This window comes from Danio rerio, chromosome 23, assembly GCF_052040795.2.
Source record: "Danio rerio strain M-AB ecotype USA chromosome 23, GRCz13ab, whole genome shotgun sequence".
Lineage (NCBI taxonomy): Eukaryota > Metazoa > Chordata > Actinopteri > Cypriniformes > Danionidae > Danio > Danio rerio.
The window spans coordinates 42292501-42308641 of record NC_141043.1 but is presented as its reverse complement, the minus strand read 5'-3'; the positions used below and the strand labels follow the sequence as shown (position 1 = coordinate 42308641).

Below are 16141 nucleotides of genomic sequence, written 5' to 3'. Positions count from 1 at the left end.
ATCAGTGACAAAAAAACAAATAAAAAAATAAGATTTAAATTGGATCATTTTGACTAACTACACTGTAAAAATATCTAACAATTAATTAAGATATTTCTGTATTTCATGATTTACAGTTTTATTTCTGTTTTTTTACAATTGTGAACTGAATTATAAGATGTTAATTTGTGCCCTATCGACTTTTGATGATGAAAATTCAACTGTGTGTTTTATCAAAAGTGACTACTATTAAAGTTTTAATGGTCTGAAATAATATAATTTGTAATAAATAATATAAAGAAAATAAAGTCCGTAAAATAACAGAAAACATACTGGCAGTTAATGACCAATAATCAATATATCGACGACTTATCGTGCAATACTTGGAGATGATCTCAACAATTTTTTACCATTGCATTATATATCTACAAATTTAAAAAAAATAATCTTAAAGACGTTTTACAATGACATTTACATTCTATCTCACCGATGTCAAGGTTTAGAATTGGACATTTACCTAATAGGACATTTAATAGGATATATAATCGAGCATTTACCTTCTTAACATTAAATTATACAATCTAAATAAACTTTTGAAGTGTGATGGCTATTTCCATTATAATGCTGTTATTTAACAAGTGGCATAAAATGATCTCAAAATGACAGTAACATATCATTATATCGCACAACAAAAATTCCTTATCTTGACAAGCTTGTTTATTGCTATGTTTTTTTTTATATTTAAAACTATTTGACTATTTATTTTACTATATTAATGTCAATAAGTCACTTTTATAAAACTTTTCAACATCAAAAGTTGTTGGAGGAAAGATTAAAGTCCCACAGTTGCAACCAAAAGCATAATTAAACAAATGAATGAATAATAATAATAACTACAAACATCTCAAAATCAGGAAAATCTGTTAATTTACAGATATTTTTAGTGTAGTTACAGCAAATCAAAAGCTAAAAACTATCTATAATCAATAAGTGACAAAAAAAGTTAGTTGAGAGATCAATGCAAGCACAAATTTTTTTCAAAAAGTTGGGACTAAAAAATTTATGTTACAAATCAGTGGCCAATAAAGAGTTTAACAGATTAATTTAGACCTTTCGGAGCAGCTATACTAAATTACATTAAAGGGATAGTTTTCCCAAAATTGAAAATGCATTCACTATTTCCTCAGCCTTGAGTGAGTTTCCTTTTTCTGTTGAACACAAAAGAAGATATTTTGAAGAATGCTGAAAACCTGTAACCATTGACTATCATAGCAGGAAAAACAAGTGATACGGAAGCCAACGGTTACAGGTTTTTCGCATTATTTTGTGTTAAACAGAGGAAAGAAACTTTTAAACGTTTAAAACAAGTAAAATGTGAGTAAATGATCGCATAATTTAGATTTTTGGGTGAACTATACCTTTGAAAATGTAACATTATAATCAAAAATCAATCATCTTGACTCCATTTGCTTATGGAGTCTTATGCTTATTTTTTTCTGTCCTTCTTTTGTCCTGATGACACTTTAAATTTGTTTGCTGTCTATTCCTTCAGTTTTCTGAGCTACTTTGCATGCTTAGATTTTCCTCTTGGCTTCATTGAAATTTGAAAGACAAAGAGATCGTCATTAAAGATGCATCAGTCCAAACAAAGGATCGACAATAAGGTCACTGGTCCTTTTAAATGACAAGCAGTGATATTTACCATTGAGAATTCAATATATCAATGTGAATATAATTGTGTAATTGTCTTTTTAGCAGTCATGTGATTTTGGCATTCACGTGGAACAGTGATGAAGCATGACTCTATTGTATTATATTGCCTAAAATCATTTAATCATCAGCTCACCTATTTAAAAAAGTCTGCTAGCAATGTCGAATTAATCTGAAATATAATAAGGGCCTTTTTATAAATAAAATATGTACATGAATATAAATAAAATGCATGTCATTAAGTAGACTTTTTATAAATAAAAGTATAAATATAAAGTATGCCATTAAGGGACATTTTATAAATATAATGTACATTTACTTGTCCCCTCATTAGGTACACTCGTCCAACTGCTCGTTAACGCAAATTTCTAATCAGCCAATCACATGGTAGAAGTGCAATCCATTTAGGCATGTAGACATGGTCAAGATGATCTGCTGCAGTTTAAACAGACCATGAGAATGGGGAACAAAGGTGATTTAAGTGACTTTGAACGTGGCATGTTTGTTGGTGCCAGACGGGCTAATCTGAGTATTTCAGAAACTGCTGATCTACTGGGGTTTTCACGCATAACCGTCACTAGGGTTTACAAAGAATGGGCAGAAAAAGAGAAAAAAAATCCAGTGATCGGCAGTTCTGTGGGTGCAAATGCCTTGTTGATGCCAGAAGTCAGAGGGGAATGGCCAGACTGGTTCCAGCTGTAACAGGGACTGAAATATACACTTGTTACAAACAAGGTATGCAGAAAAGCATCTCTGAATGCACAACACATTCAACTTTAAGGCGGATGGGCTACAGCAGCAGAAGACCACAATTGGTGCCATAGCTGTCAGCTAAGAACAGGAAACAGGCTACAATTGGCACAGACTCACCCTAACTGGACAATAGAAGATTGGAGAAACGTTGCCTGGTCTGATGAGTCTCCATTTCTGCTGCGACTTTCAGATGGTAGGGTCAGAATTTGGCATCAACAACATGAAAGCATGGATCCATCCTGCCTTGTATCAACGATTGAGGCTGGTGGTGGTGGTGGTGTAATTGTGTGGGGATATTTTCATGGCACACTTTGGGCCCATTAGTACCAATTTAGCATCGTTTCAACACCACAGCCTACCTAAATACTGTTGCTGAACATGTTCATCCCTTTATGACCACAGTGTACCCATCTTCTGATGGCTACTTCCAGAAGGATAACGCGCCATGACAAAGTACAAATCATCTCAGACTGGTTTCTTGACCATGACGATGAGTTCACTGTACTCAAATGGCCTCCACAGTCACCAGAACTCAATCCAATAGAGAACCTTTGAGATGTAGTGGAACGGGAGATTCGCATCATGGATGTGCAGCCAACAAATCTGCAGCAACTGCGTGATGCGACCATGTCAATATGGAGCAAAATCTCTGTGGAATATTCCCAGTACCTGGTTGAATCTATGCCATGAAGGATTAAGGCAGTTCTGAAGGTAAAAGGAGGTCCAACCCGGTAATAGTAAGGTGTACCTAATAAAATGGCTGGTGAATGTATGTTATTAAGGGGCATTTTTGCAAATATAAAAATAAATGGGTGTCATTCAGGTGCATTTTTACAAATATAATGCATGTCAACTAAATAAACTTAATAATTTGCATAATCTAAAAAATATATATAATAAAGAGATTATTTATAATATTATAATTACTACAACAAAGATAATTTAGGAAATAATATATAAGGCCGCAATAACATCAAAGTTTTTGTTTTTGCACAAGCCAGCAAAACCAGAGACGATTAGTCACCCTAACCACCCTGTGCATTTCTTCCAAAAAAATTAAAAATAACACATAAATAAATTAATTTCCAACACATGCCATCTTTCTGGCTAATTTCAACACTGCTCATTAAAGGTCCGAGGTTTAGCTCTAATCCCTCCATCTACTCGTAGTTGCCCCTTGCGGCCATGTCATTTCCCCTGCGCTTTTGTTTGGGAAATTTGGATGAATGACCGACAGATGTTTACCATTTCTTTCAGAGGTCCTTAGGAAGATCATGTCAGCAGGAACACGCTGATTCTATAAAGAGTTTGGAGGGAGAGAGACAGAGATTGGGGGGAGGGAGGAAGAGAGACAGAAAAAAAAACAAGGTAAAAGATAAAAAGCAAAAGACACAAACTTCAACAGCAGTCACCTCGGTTTAGATCAGTTTGGCTTTAATCTACTCAATTACCAGTATTTGGACTGGTTTTAAGAGTTTGGGCCCGCAGCAAATCACTGGGTGGCAGATCTGACCGCCGCTTCACTCGGGCCTGACCCTCGCTTCACTCCCAGCTCTGTTTGTAGTTATTAGAAGATGAATTCGCCATGCTATTAAACCCGGCAGATGTTTCAGAATGGGTGGACGAGACTCCGGTGTCTCCAAAAAGTGGGCTACGCTTTTAATCAATTAGGCTTTTACTATATGTAACCCCGTAGCCTGCTTAACCTCAAAATATTAAAGACAATTAGATTTGACACAGATTAGGGTTAGAAGATCAAACATATTACAACAGCAAAAAAGTTACAGTGAAATACCCTGTACCACGAGCCAGATTTGTGTTGCCAGAATAATTTATTGTAAAGACTGAATAAATGAAAGTATTTTGATCATAAAACAAACAGAGTTATTATGAATAACTAAAGCAATATTTTAAACTGAAAGTAAGTAAAATAGATTTTCAATCAAAATATAATCAACTTAATGTATTTTTGTCAAATTAAATAAGATATAAACAAAAATAAATATCTTAGCTCAGTCAAAATATTACAGTTTTTTTTCTAAACTTGGTAATATTACATTATTATTATTACATTATTTTAAAACCCTGTTATTTCATCAAAACTACTATATTCAATATTATATAGACAAAAATTTATATCAATTTACAAATCGCCATAATGGATTTTTCTGTATGCAGATTTTTTGCAAATAATTTTACAATAGGTAGAAAAATGAAAGACAATTGAAGCAAAAGTAATGGAAAGCGCCAGATTGATTTATTATGAAGACTGAATAAATTAAGTTTTTCAAAGTATTTTTGGTCATAAAACAGGATTATTATGGATAAGTAAAACTATTTTTAAACTGAAAAAAGTAAAACACATTTTAATTAAAAATAAAATTAACTCAATTTATTTGGTTAAAATAAAAAACTATAAAATACAAAATTTAAAAGATAAAACTTTATAGATTATAGATCAAAATTATAATATATATATATATATATATATATATATATATATATATATATATATATATATATATATATATATATATATATATATATATATATATATATATTAGATCAAAGTCAAAATATAGTTTGTCTATTTCTTGATTTTTCTAAACTTGCTAATGTTACATTCAAATGATTACATATTTTTAAAAAAACCTGTTTGTTTTTTAAAGATTATTTTAAACCCAGTTATTTTATGAAAATATTCATATCAAATTAAAAATCGCCATAATGGATTTTTCTGAAAAAATAAAGTAAAAGTTATGGAATGTGCCAGATTTGTGTTGCCAGATTGATTTATTATGAAGTCTGATTAAGTTAAAGTATTTCAAAGTATTTCGATCATAAAACAGTTATTATGAATAACTCAAAATTTTTTTTTTACTGAAGCTAAGTAAAATTCATTTTAAATCTAAATAAAATCAACTCAATTTAATTTAGTCAAAATAAAATAAATCGACAAAGAACTATACTAGTACAGTCAAAATATTATAGATTTTCAATTGTTTTTGATTTTTTAAACTTGCTAATATTACATTATTATTATTACATTATTTTAAAAATATACCTGTTTTTATGATTATTTTAAAACCCTGTTATTTCATTAAAAACATAACACTATTTTAAATATTATATAGACAAAAATATATTTACTAATTGTCATAACTGCATTGTATGCAGATTTTGTGCAAATACTTTTCCAAAAATTTTTTTTAAAAGACATGGAACACGCTGGATTTCTGTTGCCAGATTGATTTAATATGAAGACTGAAGAAAATAATTATTTCAAAGTATTTTGGTTTTAAAACAGGGTTATGGTTATTATGGAAAACTAAATGCATTTTTTAAAACTACCACAAAGTAGAATACAATTTAAATCAAAATAAAATCAACTCAGTTTATTCATTCATTCATTTTCTTGTCGGTTTAAGCAGGTTGTACACCAGAAGCGCTGCTGGCCACGCAGCGCCATGCATTTTAGAATTCTAAACATAGGTTTCTATCAGGATACACACAACGGCGCCGCAAGTCAGCGGCTGTCGGTGGCGCCCGGCCATGACTCAGGACGTAGTTCATTTTTCAGCCGCGCCACAGAGCACCATCTGATTAGTTTCATGTTAAATATCATTCGAATGTTCGTATTATTAAATGTGTATTATTAAATTATTTTTAAAATGTCCTGTTTTTTAATTATTATTTTAAATCTCTGTCATTTTATCAAAATATAATCCTATATTAAATAGTATATAGACAAAAATTTAAATTTTTTTTATTCATTTTCCTATGGCTAAGTCAGTTTAGTCACCACAGTGGAATGAACCATCAATCTATCCAGCAGATGTTTTACACAGCGTATCCCCTTTCAGCTGCAACCCAGTATTGGGAAACATCAATACACACACCTTCACACACAAACACTACAGCCAATTTACTTTATTTAATTCACCTATAGCGCTGGTCTTTGGACTGTCGGGCAAACCGAAGCACCCAAAGGAAACCCACACGAACAAAGAGAGAACATGCAAACTCCATACAGAAATGCCAACTGAAACAGCCGCGTCTCAAACCAGCGACCTTCTTGCTGTGAGGCGACAGTGCTAACCACTGAGCATTTACATTTACAAATTGACATATATTTTTCTGTATGCAGATTTCTTGCAAATACTCTTACAATAATAATAATAATAAAAAAGCTAAATTAAATTCAAGATGAAAAGCGTAATGTTTTTTTATCAGATTAACACTAGCATTAGTTATTATTTGCTTATTTTCTTTTCTTTTAGTGTTTTTTTTTTTTTTAACAAAACCTGATTGAGCGCAGCATGTGTGATCCGTCTTTCTGCGTAAAATCAACATTTTTAAAGAAAATTGCTCTGCTGGGTAATTGGAAACTGCGGACGTGTCTCAAATTTCATGTTCTCAGACTTTGTAGGGGGAAACCAGCAGCGCAATTTTCTTACAATAGGCTTCAGTCCACTCTGCAAAAAAAAAAAAAAAAAAGGCAACAGTCGAACAAAAGGCAACACTAAATACCAGAGTGGGATTAGGCAGGATTACTAATAACCAACCACTGGCCTCGGGTCACATGCTTCAGTCATTCAAAATGATTGACAGCTCTTTTCAGCATTACATACTGAGAGACCCTTTTGATCCATTGGTTACTTCAATAAATAAATAAATGGAGAGGCATGTTGTTGCTTAAATTAGGGCTGCACATTATATCATTTTACCATCGATATTGCAATATTCACATCGCAGGATCTGCAACGTGAAGCCTGGATTATAGCTGACCAGGTAAAATTATGGAGTCATTTCAGTTTAACCATAAAAAAGTGAAAGTTTATCAGTTGTGTGTGTTTTTAAGGTCTGACTTTGTAAGTATTTTAAGAGAGTTAAAAGCATTTGGGCACAAGGAATTATTGTTTTTGTAGCTTTAAAAAAAATTATTTTATTTAATTGTACATTTGGTTATTTTATTTCTGTTCCTGAATACTGTTAGGCCCTGTCTACACTGTCTAGTCATGATGCCCAATTCTGATTTGTTGCCTATATCCATATTTTTTGGCTGTCCGTTTACATGTTCCTTTTAATTGTGACCAATATTCGAATTATGTGTTTACACGATACAATTTAAGATGTCGCGCAAGAGTAAAGGCAGGTTCTAGCATCTGCGCCACACTTTCCACGATGGAAGAAATTGTGTTGTTTATAGCTCCGCGAAATATGCAGTTAGCCCACCTTTAAAATGATTTTGAGGCAGAGAAGGAGGAAAAAGGCCGTCATCGTAGCTAGCACCTATAATGTCCTCCACCATCCAGAGGAATTTGTGTGTACGAGAGAGATCTCAGGTCTGGTGGGAGCAAATTGTGGCGACTGACCACGTTCCTACTCCATGTTTCCTCTGCTGTTGTTGTTTACAGTGTCGGCGCCTTCACACACATTCTTCTTTCTACGTCATTACACCGTGGAGAAGTACCACACTGTCGCAAGTTTAATGACATGCAAAATAGAATGCCTTAATAAATGAATTGCATTGTCACATATGCGATTTATATCTGATTTATTTTCACATATTAAGGAGGCCTGAAACCGATCTCTGAATATCCGAATGCATGTGTTTTTTTCGTGTTGACATGGTTGTAACGTTCGCTCGCAGAACGTATTTTGGATAAGTGTGTGCATTCAAGAGCGTGTTTTCTGTACCCCGACCTGACAAGACATTGAGTTCATTCACGGCTCAAAATTCCGCACGTCCAAAAAGTAGTTCACCAACGAATAAAGAGATTAGAGAGTGTTTTTACTGCCACAAAATCGGACATTTAATTTCCGAATGTTTAGTGCTTAAACGAAAAAATCAGCAAGGGCAAATGAAGGAGATCCGATCTGTGTCACATACAGTATGAGCAAAAAAATAGAAATTGGGTCACATTTAACTGGCAATGTAAACGGGGCCTTAGATTTATATTGTTGCTCTGCTGTATTTATCTATGCTGCTAATTAGTCTATAACATTTTGTGTAGATGCACTCCTCTACAAAATCGGCCCATTCAGAATAAATTTCAAAATAGAACCGTTCAAGTTATTTGGTAAAATGCTGCAATATAAATCGTAGATAAAAAAAATATTGCAATGTAGGCTTTTTTCAATATTGTGCAGCCCTAGCTTGAATCATAGTAAATAAAATAAAAACAACATGATTTGATATACTGTGCTCAGCATAAATGAGTACACCCCCTTGAAAATGATTAGTTTTATCTATTCATTAATTCATTTTCTTTTCGGCTTAGTCTCTTTATTAATCCAGGGTTGCCACAGCGGAATGAACCGCCAACTCATCCAGCATGTTTTTTACACAGCGGATGGCCTTCCAGCTGCAACCCATCTCTGGGAAACATCCATACACACCCATTCACACTCATACACAGCAGACAATTTAGCCAACCCAATTCACCTGTACTGCATGTCTTTGACTGTGGGGGAAACCGGAGCACCCGGAGGAAACCCACGCGAACACAGGGAGAACATGCAAACTCCTCAAAGAAACGTCAACTGACACAGCCGAGGCTCGAACCAGCGACCTTCTTGCTGTGAGACTACAACACTACCTATTGCGCCACTGCATCGCCTTATTTTTATCCATTTCTAAGTGAATATAGTCAATATTTTGTGGTGCGTTTAAACAAAACAGGTTTATTAAACAGTTGTGTTCATTAAAAAAAAAAAGAGTTTGGTCACATAACATCCTTAGAATAAAAAATATTATACACTTAAATTTAAATTTTCAACTAATTATAATTTACTTTTTTTTTTATTAATCCTCTTTATTAAAATTTGATGACATTTTTTGATCACACTTTATTTTGATGGTCTGTTTGTTAAATTTAGAAGTTACATTGCATGCCAACTAATTCTCATTAGATTAAAAGTAGACTGTTGAGGTTAGGGTTACTGCAAGTTGACATGTACTTGCAATGTTTCTTATAATCAGTTCAATGTCTGTTGAAGGAGCATATCAACAGACATTAAGCAGACAGTCTACTAATACTCAAATGGACCATCAAAATAAAGTGTTACACATATTTTTCTTTTTTAACTATTGGGTGTACTCACTTTTGGACTGATCTTAGGTTATTTAGTTTGATTAGTTTCAGTTTTTTGGCTTGGTAGTGACTGCCTAATCTAATGTATGTACACAAATATATTCAGTGAAGGATACTGTATACAGTAATTTTAAAAAGAGATCTGTAATCATTTATGCTGAGCACTGTACATGTTAAAATGCAAGAAAAAAGCATTCATTAATGTTTACTTTTGTAAAAAAAAAAAAAAAGAAGAAATTCAGTGTAATATTTATTTGTGCAATATTAAATAAGCCACTTATTCTGATTTGTAGCAAGTAAAATATTACATTTGTTTATGATTTAAAAACTTGATTGATAAGAGTTTTTGCTGTATGAACCATTGTCTTCCATAAATCATGGAAAAATCTTAGCATGTATTAAAAATATTTATTTTATGCTCAGAAAAAAATATTAAATTAAAAAAAGACATTCTATAGGAGAACAAAATGAATCTGTATTACACAGTTTTTATGTGGCAAAAACCTTAAAGGGGTAGTTCACCCAAAAATAAAAAGAAATCTGTCATAACTAACCCACTCTGTTTTAGCTTTTTGGAGGGTTCTCCAGATCAAAAAAGTAGATATTCTGAAGAATGTTAAAAACCTCTAGCCACTGACATCCACAGTAGGAAAAACAAATACTAGTCAATGCTTAAACATTCTTAAAAGCATCTTCCTTTGTGTTCAACAGAACAAAAACTGATTTGAAACAAGTAAATGATGGCATAATGTTTTGGGTGAACTATCCCTTTCAAGGCTCCATCTGAAAATGACCATTCATTGAGTATTTTCATTTTACATATGCATATAAAGCTTGTTATGTCTTCCCGCCCCACTCAGGGGTCAAATTGCCCCTAATCTCAGGGGAAGGTAAACAGCTAAAGCATTGAGAGGCATGAGATGCCATTTGTCAGAAGATCTCAATTCCTAACAATGAGCGAGCTGATTAGCAAACCAACCTTTTCAACAATGATAAGATCTCCAACCTGGATGCCACTGCTTTTCACCTTCACAGTTCCTGCCGAGAGAGATAAAGAGAAAATGAGGCTGATGCATTTCAAAAACAATGTGTGAAGAAAAAAAAAAACTTGGTGCATACAATGATCATTTTAAAGCTTTTAAAAACTTCACCTAAGCTTCTAGAAGCAATGAAAATCTCCAACTAAATAGTAAATGAGTTCCCACAGCTATTTAGAGCATGCACTTATTTATTTATTTATTTATGTTTTAATGCCAGCAGCATTGGCTATATTCATAGCAAAACATATGCTAAATATGCAATATATAACATGCAATAACATAGTTTTTTTCAATAAACCTTCATTATACAAAAGCAACACTGAACAGAGTAATTTACAATCTTATACAGTAGTTTGCTTAATAATAACTAATGTAAAACACCTCCAGAAAACCCATTTAGTTAGATGAATAGATACATAAATAGATGAATAACTCACAGCAAAGCAAAAAGCACGAAAAAAGCATAAGCTTAAAGGCATAGTTCACTCAAAACTGAAAATTAAGTGTTTTTTTATTATTGGTCTGTTCAACAATAAAATATGATATACTGAATGATGGAAAACCAGTTACCATTGACATCCATACCATTTATTTTTCCGGGTTTAGATGTCAATAATTACCAATATCCAATATTCGTTAAAACATCTTTTGTGTTTAACAGAAATAAAAAAAAAAACTCAAATTGGTTTGGAACAAATCAAGAGTGAGTAAATGGCAAGATTTTTCATCTCGCTAAAGATATTCGACGTTTTCAATGACTTTGGGTTAAAAGCAAATCACCACCCAAACATGAATGATAGTAATCAATGTAAAACAAAAACAAAAACACATCTGCTCAACTATTTTCAGGTCCTCAATTTGCATTTTTCGTGGCAAACCTCCAGTGAAGATTCAAATATTTAAGCCTTCTTTAAGTCCCCATTCAGATTTGTCAAAAGCTCTGAGTGCATATGAGATTTCCATTTGTTTTTAGACAATACCCTCCTATGCAGCTTTACAAGAGTGCTGTGAGAACCATCTCTCATTCCATTGAAAATGCACAGCTAAAATTGTTTGGAAAAGGTCAGAGACCTTTAACCCCTGTGGAGACCTTTACCAATGCATATGTAAGACATTAGCACATATGTATATGTGCATTCTTTCTGGAATAAAAGGACACTCACTTTTATTCCACTTAAATTGGATACTATATTGTGGTATTGTCATGATATAAAAATAAATAAACAAAAAAAAAGGTGCATTTGCAACTTTTTCCATCACTCAAGTCAATTCTGAGATCATTTCTTCACAGTTTCGCTTTTTTCCCGTTTTTTTTTTGTTTACATGACATTGATTCTTTTTATTACATTTTATTAACTATTTAAAACTATATTAACTATTTTATAAAATTATTTTCCACAATTCTGATATCACTGGCTCTCCCACAAATCTGACTTCATTTCTCATAGTTCTATTTCTTTTATTTCCTGCAACGAAACTCACAATTCCAAGAAAACAAAGTCACCAAAAAAAAAAAAAAAAATATATATATATATATATATATATATATATATATATATATATATATATATATATATATATATATATGTGACATAAATACACACACACACACACATATATACATGTATGTATGTATGTATGTATGTGTATACACACACACACACGCACGCACACACACACACACACACACACACACACACACACACACACACACACACACACACACACACACACACACACACACACACACACACACACACACACACGCGTATATATATACATATATATATGTATATGTATAAACATATATATATATAACATAAATATATATGCATGTATGTATGTATGTATGTGTATATACACACACACACACACACACACACACACACAAACACACATATAGATATGACATATATATATATATTTATATATGTCAGAGAAATAATTTTTACAAATATTTATATAATGGTTGCATTTGGTTTTGATTAATCGCTCTTTCAGTGTCACCTGTATTTCATCTTTTTTTATTTTGCTTTGAACAACCATCAGCGGCAGGATTAAAAATCATACCCCACAGGCTGGTCATTCAGTACCGTCCCCCTTAAATCTTTACCTTCCAGAAACTGGGAAAAACTAATGTTCTGCTCCGGAAGGTGTGACCAGCGACCATAAATCCCACACCCACCTTTAATATTGTGACTCTATTAAAAAAAAAAAGTTGAGGGCCAGTTTAAATATGATCAACTTTGATGTTTTCATCCCTGTTGGTCTGGGCAGGGCAATCAGGAGCCCTCCCATGTAGCCAGCAAATGCCTCCGTGAGCCTTATATGGGGGCCGTTACCGCCCAGCGTCCATACACTGACTTTATGAGAGAAGAGAGCCTGCTAGATCAAAGGAAGGCCTGTGATGGAAACGACAGGAGGTTCTCTTCGTTTTTTATTGTCAGATGCTTTTCATCCTTCAGTATATGATACAATTTACATCCCTACTTCAAATTAAAGACAAACAGCAGTCTGCTTTATGGCAGATCCATCTGCATACTTTAGCACGCCTCACCTAGAACAAAAAGCCACTATATAACTTGCCATTGTTTCTATTTTGCAGACCTTTCAATGACATTGCAACTATATGGAAAGAGTTTTGATTGGCAAAAAAAATACTCTTTAAAGAAACACTGCACTTATTTCATTTGTTTGTTTGTTTGTTTGTTTATTTATTTATTTATTTATAATCAATTTATTCAATCTCCAAGTCTTGGGGGAGCACTTTTAGCTTAACTTAGCTTTGAATGATAATTACTATAATATCTACATATTGCATATCAAATAAATCATGGCCTTACTGTGTTACATTTTTTAAAAGCACAATATTGATATGAGACTTTTGCTAGTAAAATGAAAGGCTTTTAATGAAAAAAATGTAATTCAACTCAACATATTTTCAGTAACTTTATTATATTTTATATACTGTATTTTACACATTTTTAATCCATTTAGTCAATCCTGCAAGTGTTGGGAGAGCACATTTAGCTTAGCTTAAATTATATTAACTAAATACCTACATATTGCATATCAAATAAATCATGGCATTACTGCGTTACATTTTTTAAAAGCACAATATTGATATGAGACTTTTGCTAGTTAAATGAAAGGCTTTTAATGAATCATTTTTAAATTCACCTCAACATGATTTCATCAACTTTATTATATTTTATATACTGTATTTTACACATTTTAATCCATTTAGATCATCTCCAAGTCTGGGGAGAGCACATTTAGCTTAGCTTGGCTTTGATTAATAATTATTATTATATTTACATATTGCATGTCAAATAAATCATGACATTCCTGTGGTAAATTTTTAGAAAAGGATAATATTAGTAATTGTAATTATTTACAATTTTACAACTTTATTATATTTTATATACTGTATTTTACACATTTTTAATCCATTTAGTCAATCCTTCAGGTGTTGGGAGAGCACATTTAGTTTGGCTTAGCTGTGAATTATATTATCTATCATATTTATTTACGGCATATCAAATAAATCATGACATTAATGTGTAGCATTTAAAAAAGCATAGTATTACCTTGATACTTTTGGTAGCAAATGAAAGGCTTTTAATGAATCATTTTTTAAATTCACCTCAAAATATTTTCATCAACTCTACTTTATTTAATATATTTTATTTTTACTTTTTTTTTATCCATTTAGTCAATCTCCAGGTCTGGGAAGAGCACTTCTAGTTTATTTATATGAAATAAATCATGACATTACTGTGTGACATTTTTAGAAAAGCATAGTATTACTTTAGGACCTTTGTTAGTTAAATGAAGGCTTTTAATAAATATTTTTTTATTTACCTCAACACATTGTCATAAACCTTATTGTATTTAATATATTTTATTAGACAATTTTTTAATCTATTTAGTGAATCCCCAAATCTAGGGAAAGCACTTTTAGCTAGCTTAAAGGTTTTCATAGTTTTCCTATTTAATGCATTATTCTTCTGTAGATGCATCATATTCATCCATTCATTCATTTTCCTTCAGCTTTAGTCCCTTAATTCATCAGGGATCACCACAGTGGAATGAATCGCCATTCCGCCAACTTATCCAGCATGTTTTACACAGCGGATGCCCTTCCAGCTGAAACCCAGTACAGAGAAACATCCGTACACACTCATTCAAGTTAAAAGTGCTCTTGCCAGATCAGCTGAATGTTTTCAAAATTGGTAAAACTCAACTGTTTAACTCTAGACTCTCAGAAATAAAGGTACACGAGCCATCACTAGGGTGGCACCTTTTCAAAAGGTACACATTTGTACTTAAAGGGTCCATATTGGTACCTCAAAAGTATATATTAGTATCTAAAAAATTTAAGGGAACACGTTTGTACTTTTTAGGTACTTATATGCACCCTTAAGGTATTAATATGGACCTTTTAGGAACAAATTTGTACCTTTTGAAAAGGTACCACCCCAGTGACAGATTAGGTATCTTTATTTCCGAAAGTGTAAATGACGTATAAAATGAGCCTTTTCAATGGATTTAAAGTGACACCAAAAAGATTTGAGAGTTCATCAAAACTAAAGTAAAATAATAAATGTAAGGGAAACATCCCAATAACAAATCCTTATCTAGCATTCGATGCACATTAGCAGGCTTTATAAACACAAAAACAACATCCACATTTTGATTTACAAGAAAACAATGTATATAAACTAGGGCTGTAACGATACACCAAACCCACGATTCGGTTCGTATCACGATTTTTGACCCACGATTCGATTCGTATCACGATTTTTTATTTTATTTTTTTCGTGTGGGGTGGGGAAAAAAAAGATTTTTAAAACTATTTTTAATTAAATAACATTTGAAAAATCTTTATAAACTAAACATCAAAGAACAATATTAACTATGCAAATTATTAACAATATAAATAGCCATATATAAAATAAATAAATAGGCAAAGCTATATCACTTCTGTTATCTTTGTAACAAAATACTGTTGAAAAACCAAACAGAACTAAACTGCATCGTGTAGATGGTTCAAGCATGTTGAAAATAATTTTTCAATCAAGTTCTCTTACATAGAAAAAGTAAATTAAATAGCTACTAGGGATGCTCATTTCGTTAATTTTGCTAACCGACAACCACCGCTCATTAATCGGTTATTAACGGTGAACTGGTCAGATTACTATTAATTTTATATTAAACAAATTGACGTGTCTATTTTGTGTCTGACACATTAAATATTGCATTTTAAAATACTGATTTATTTTTATATGTTAGAATATTAATAGCGGAACAGAACAACAGAGCATCTTCACGCACCTGCAGTGTTTAGCACAGAAGAGCAGAATAATCTAAATAAAATGAATAAAATAAATAGGACTGCCCTAAATTATTTTCACTTAAATAATTAATTTATTTTACAAAACGAAAATACTGACTGATTCTTTTTAATAACCGGCATAGGCTTTTTTCCAATCATATGTTTATTTCTTCCGTCAAATAAAAATCGCAGACTTCCTCAAATTGCTTGCTCCACGGAAAATA

At 32.3% G+C, this 16141-nt stretch overlaps 1 protein-coding gene across 2 annotated transcripts in view; it reads right to left on the bottom strand.

The window, feature by feature from the left end:
• The window catches only part of atp9a (ATPase phospholipid transporting 9A), a 110738-nt gene that overhangs the window by 83848 nt on the left and 10749 nt on the right, over positions 1 to 16141 (bottom strand). For both annotated transcript variants that reach the window (XR_015523915.1, XM_087307664.1), the window contains exons 5-6: positions 10519 to 10577; positions 3688 to 3739 (exon numbers count right to left, since the gene is read on the bottom strand). Coding sequence is in view for 1 of the 2 variants with exons in the window: in XM_087307664.1 (XP_087163790.1) it covers positions 3688 to 3739; positions 10519 to 10577 (111 nt within the window). In the remaining variant the exon portion in view is untranslated. The remainder of the gene's footprint in view (positions 1 to 3687; positions 3740 to 10518; positions 10578 to 16141) is intronic.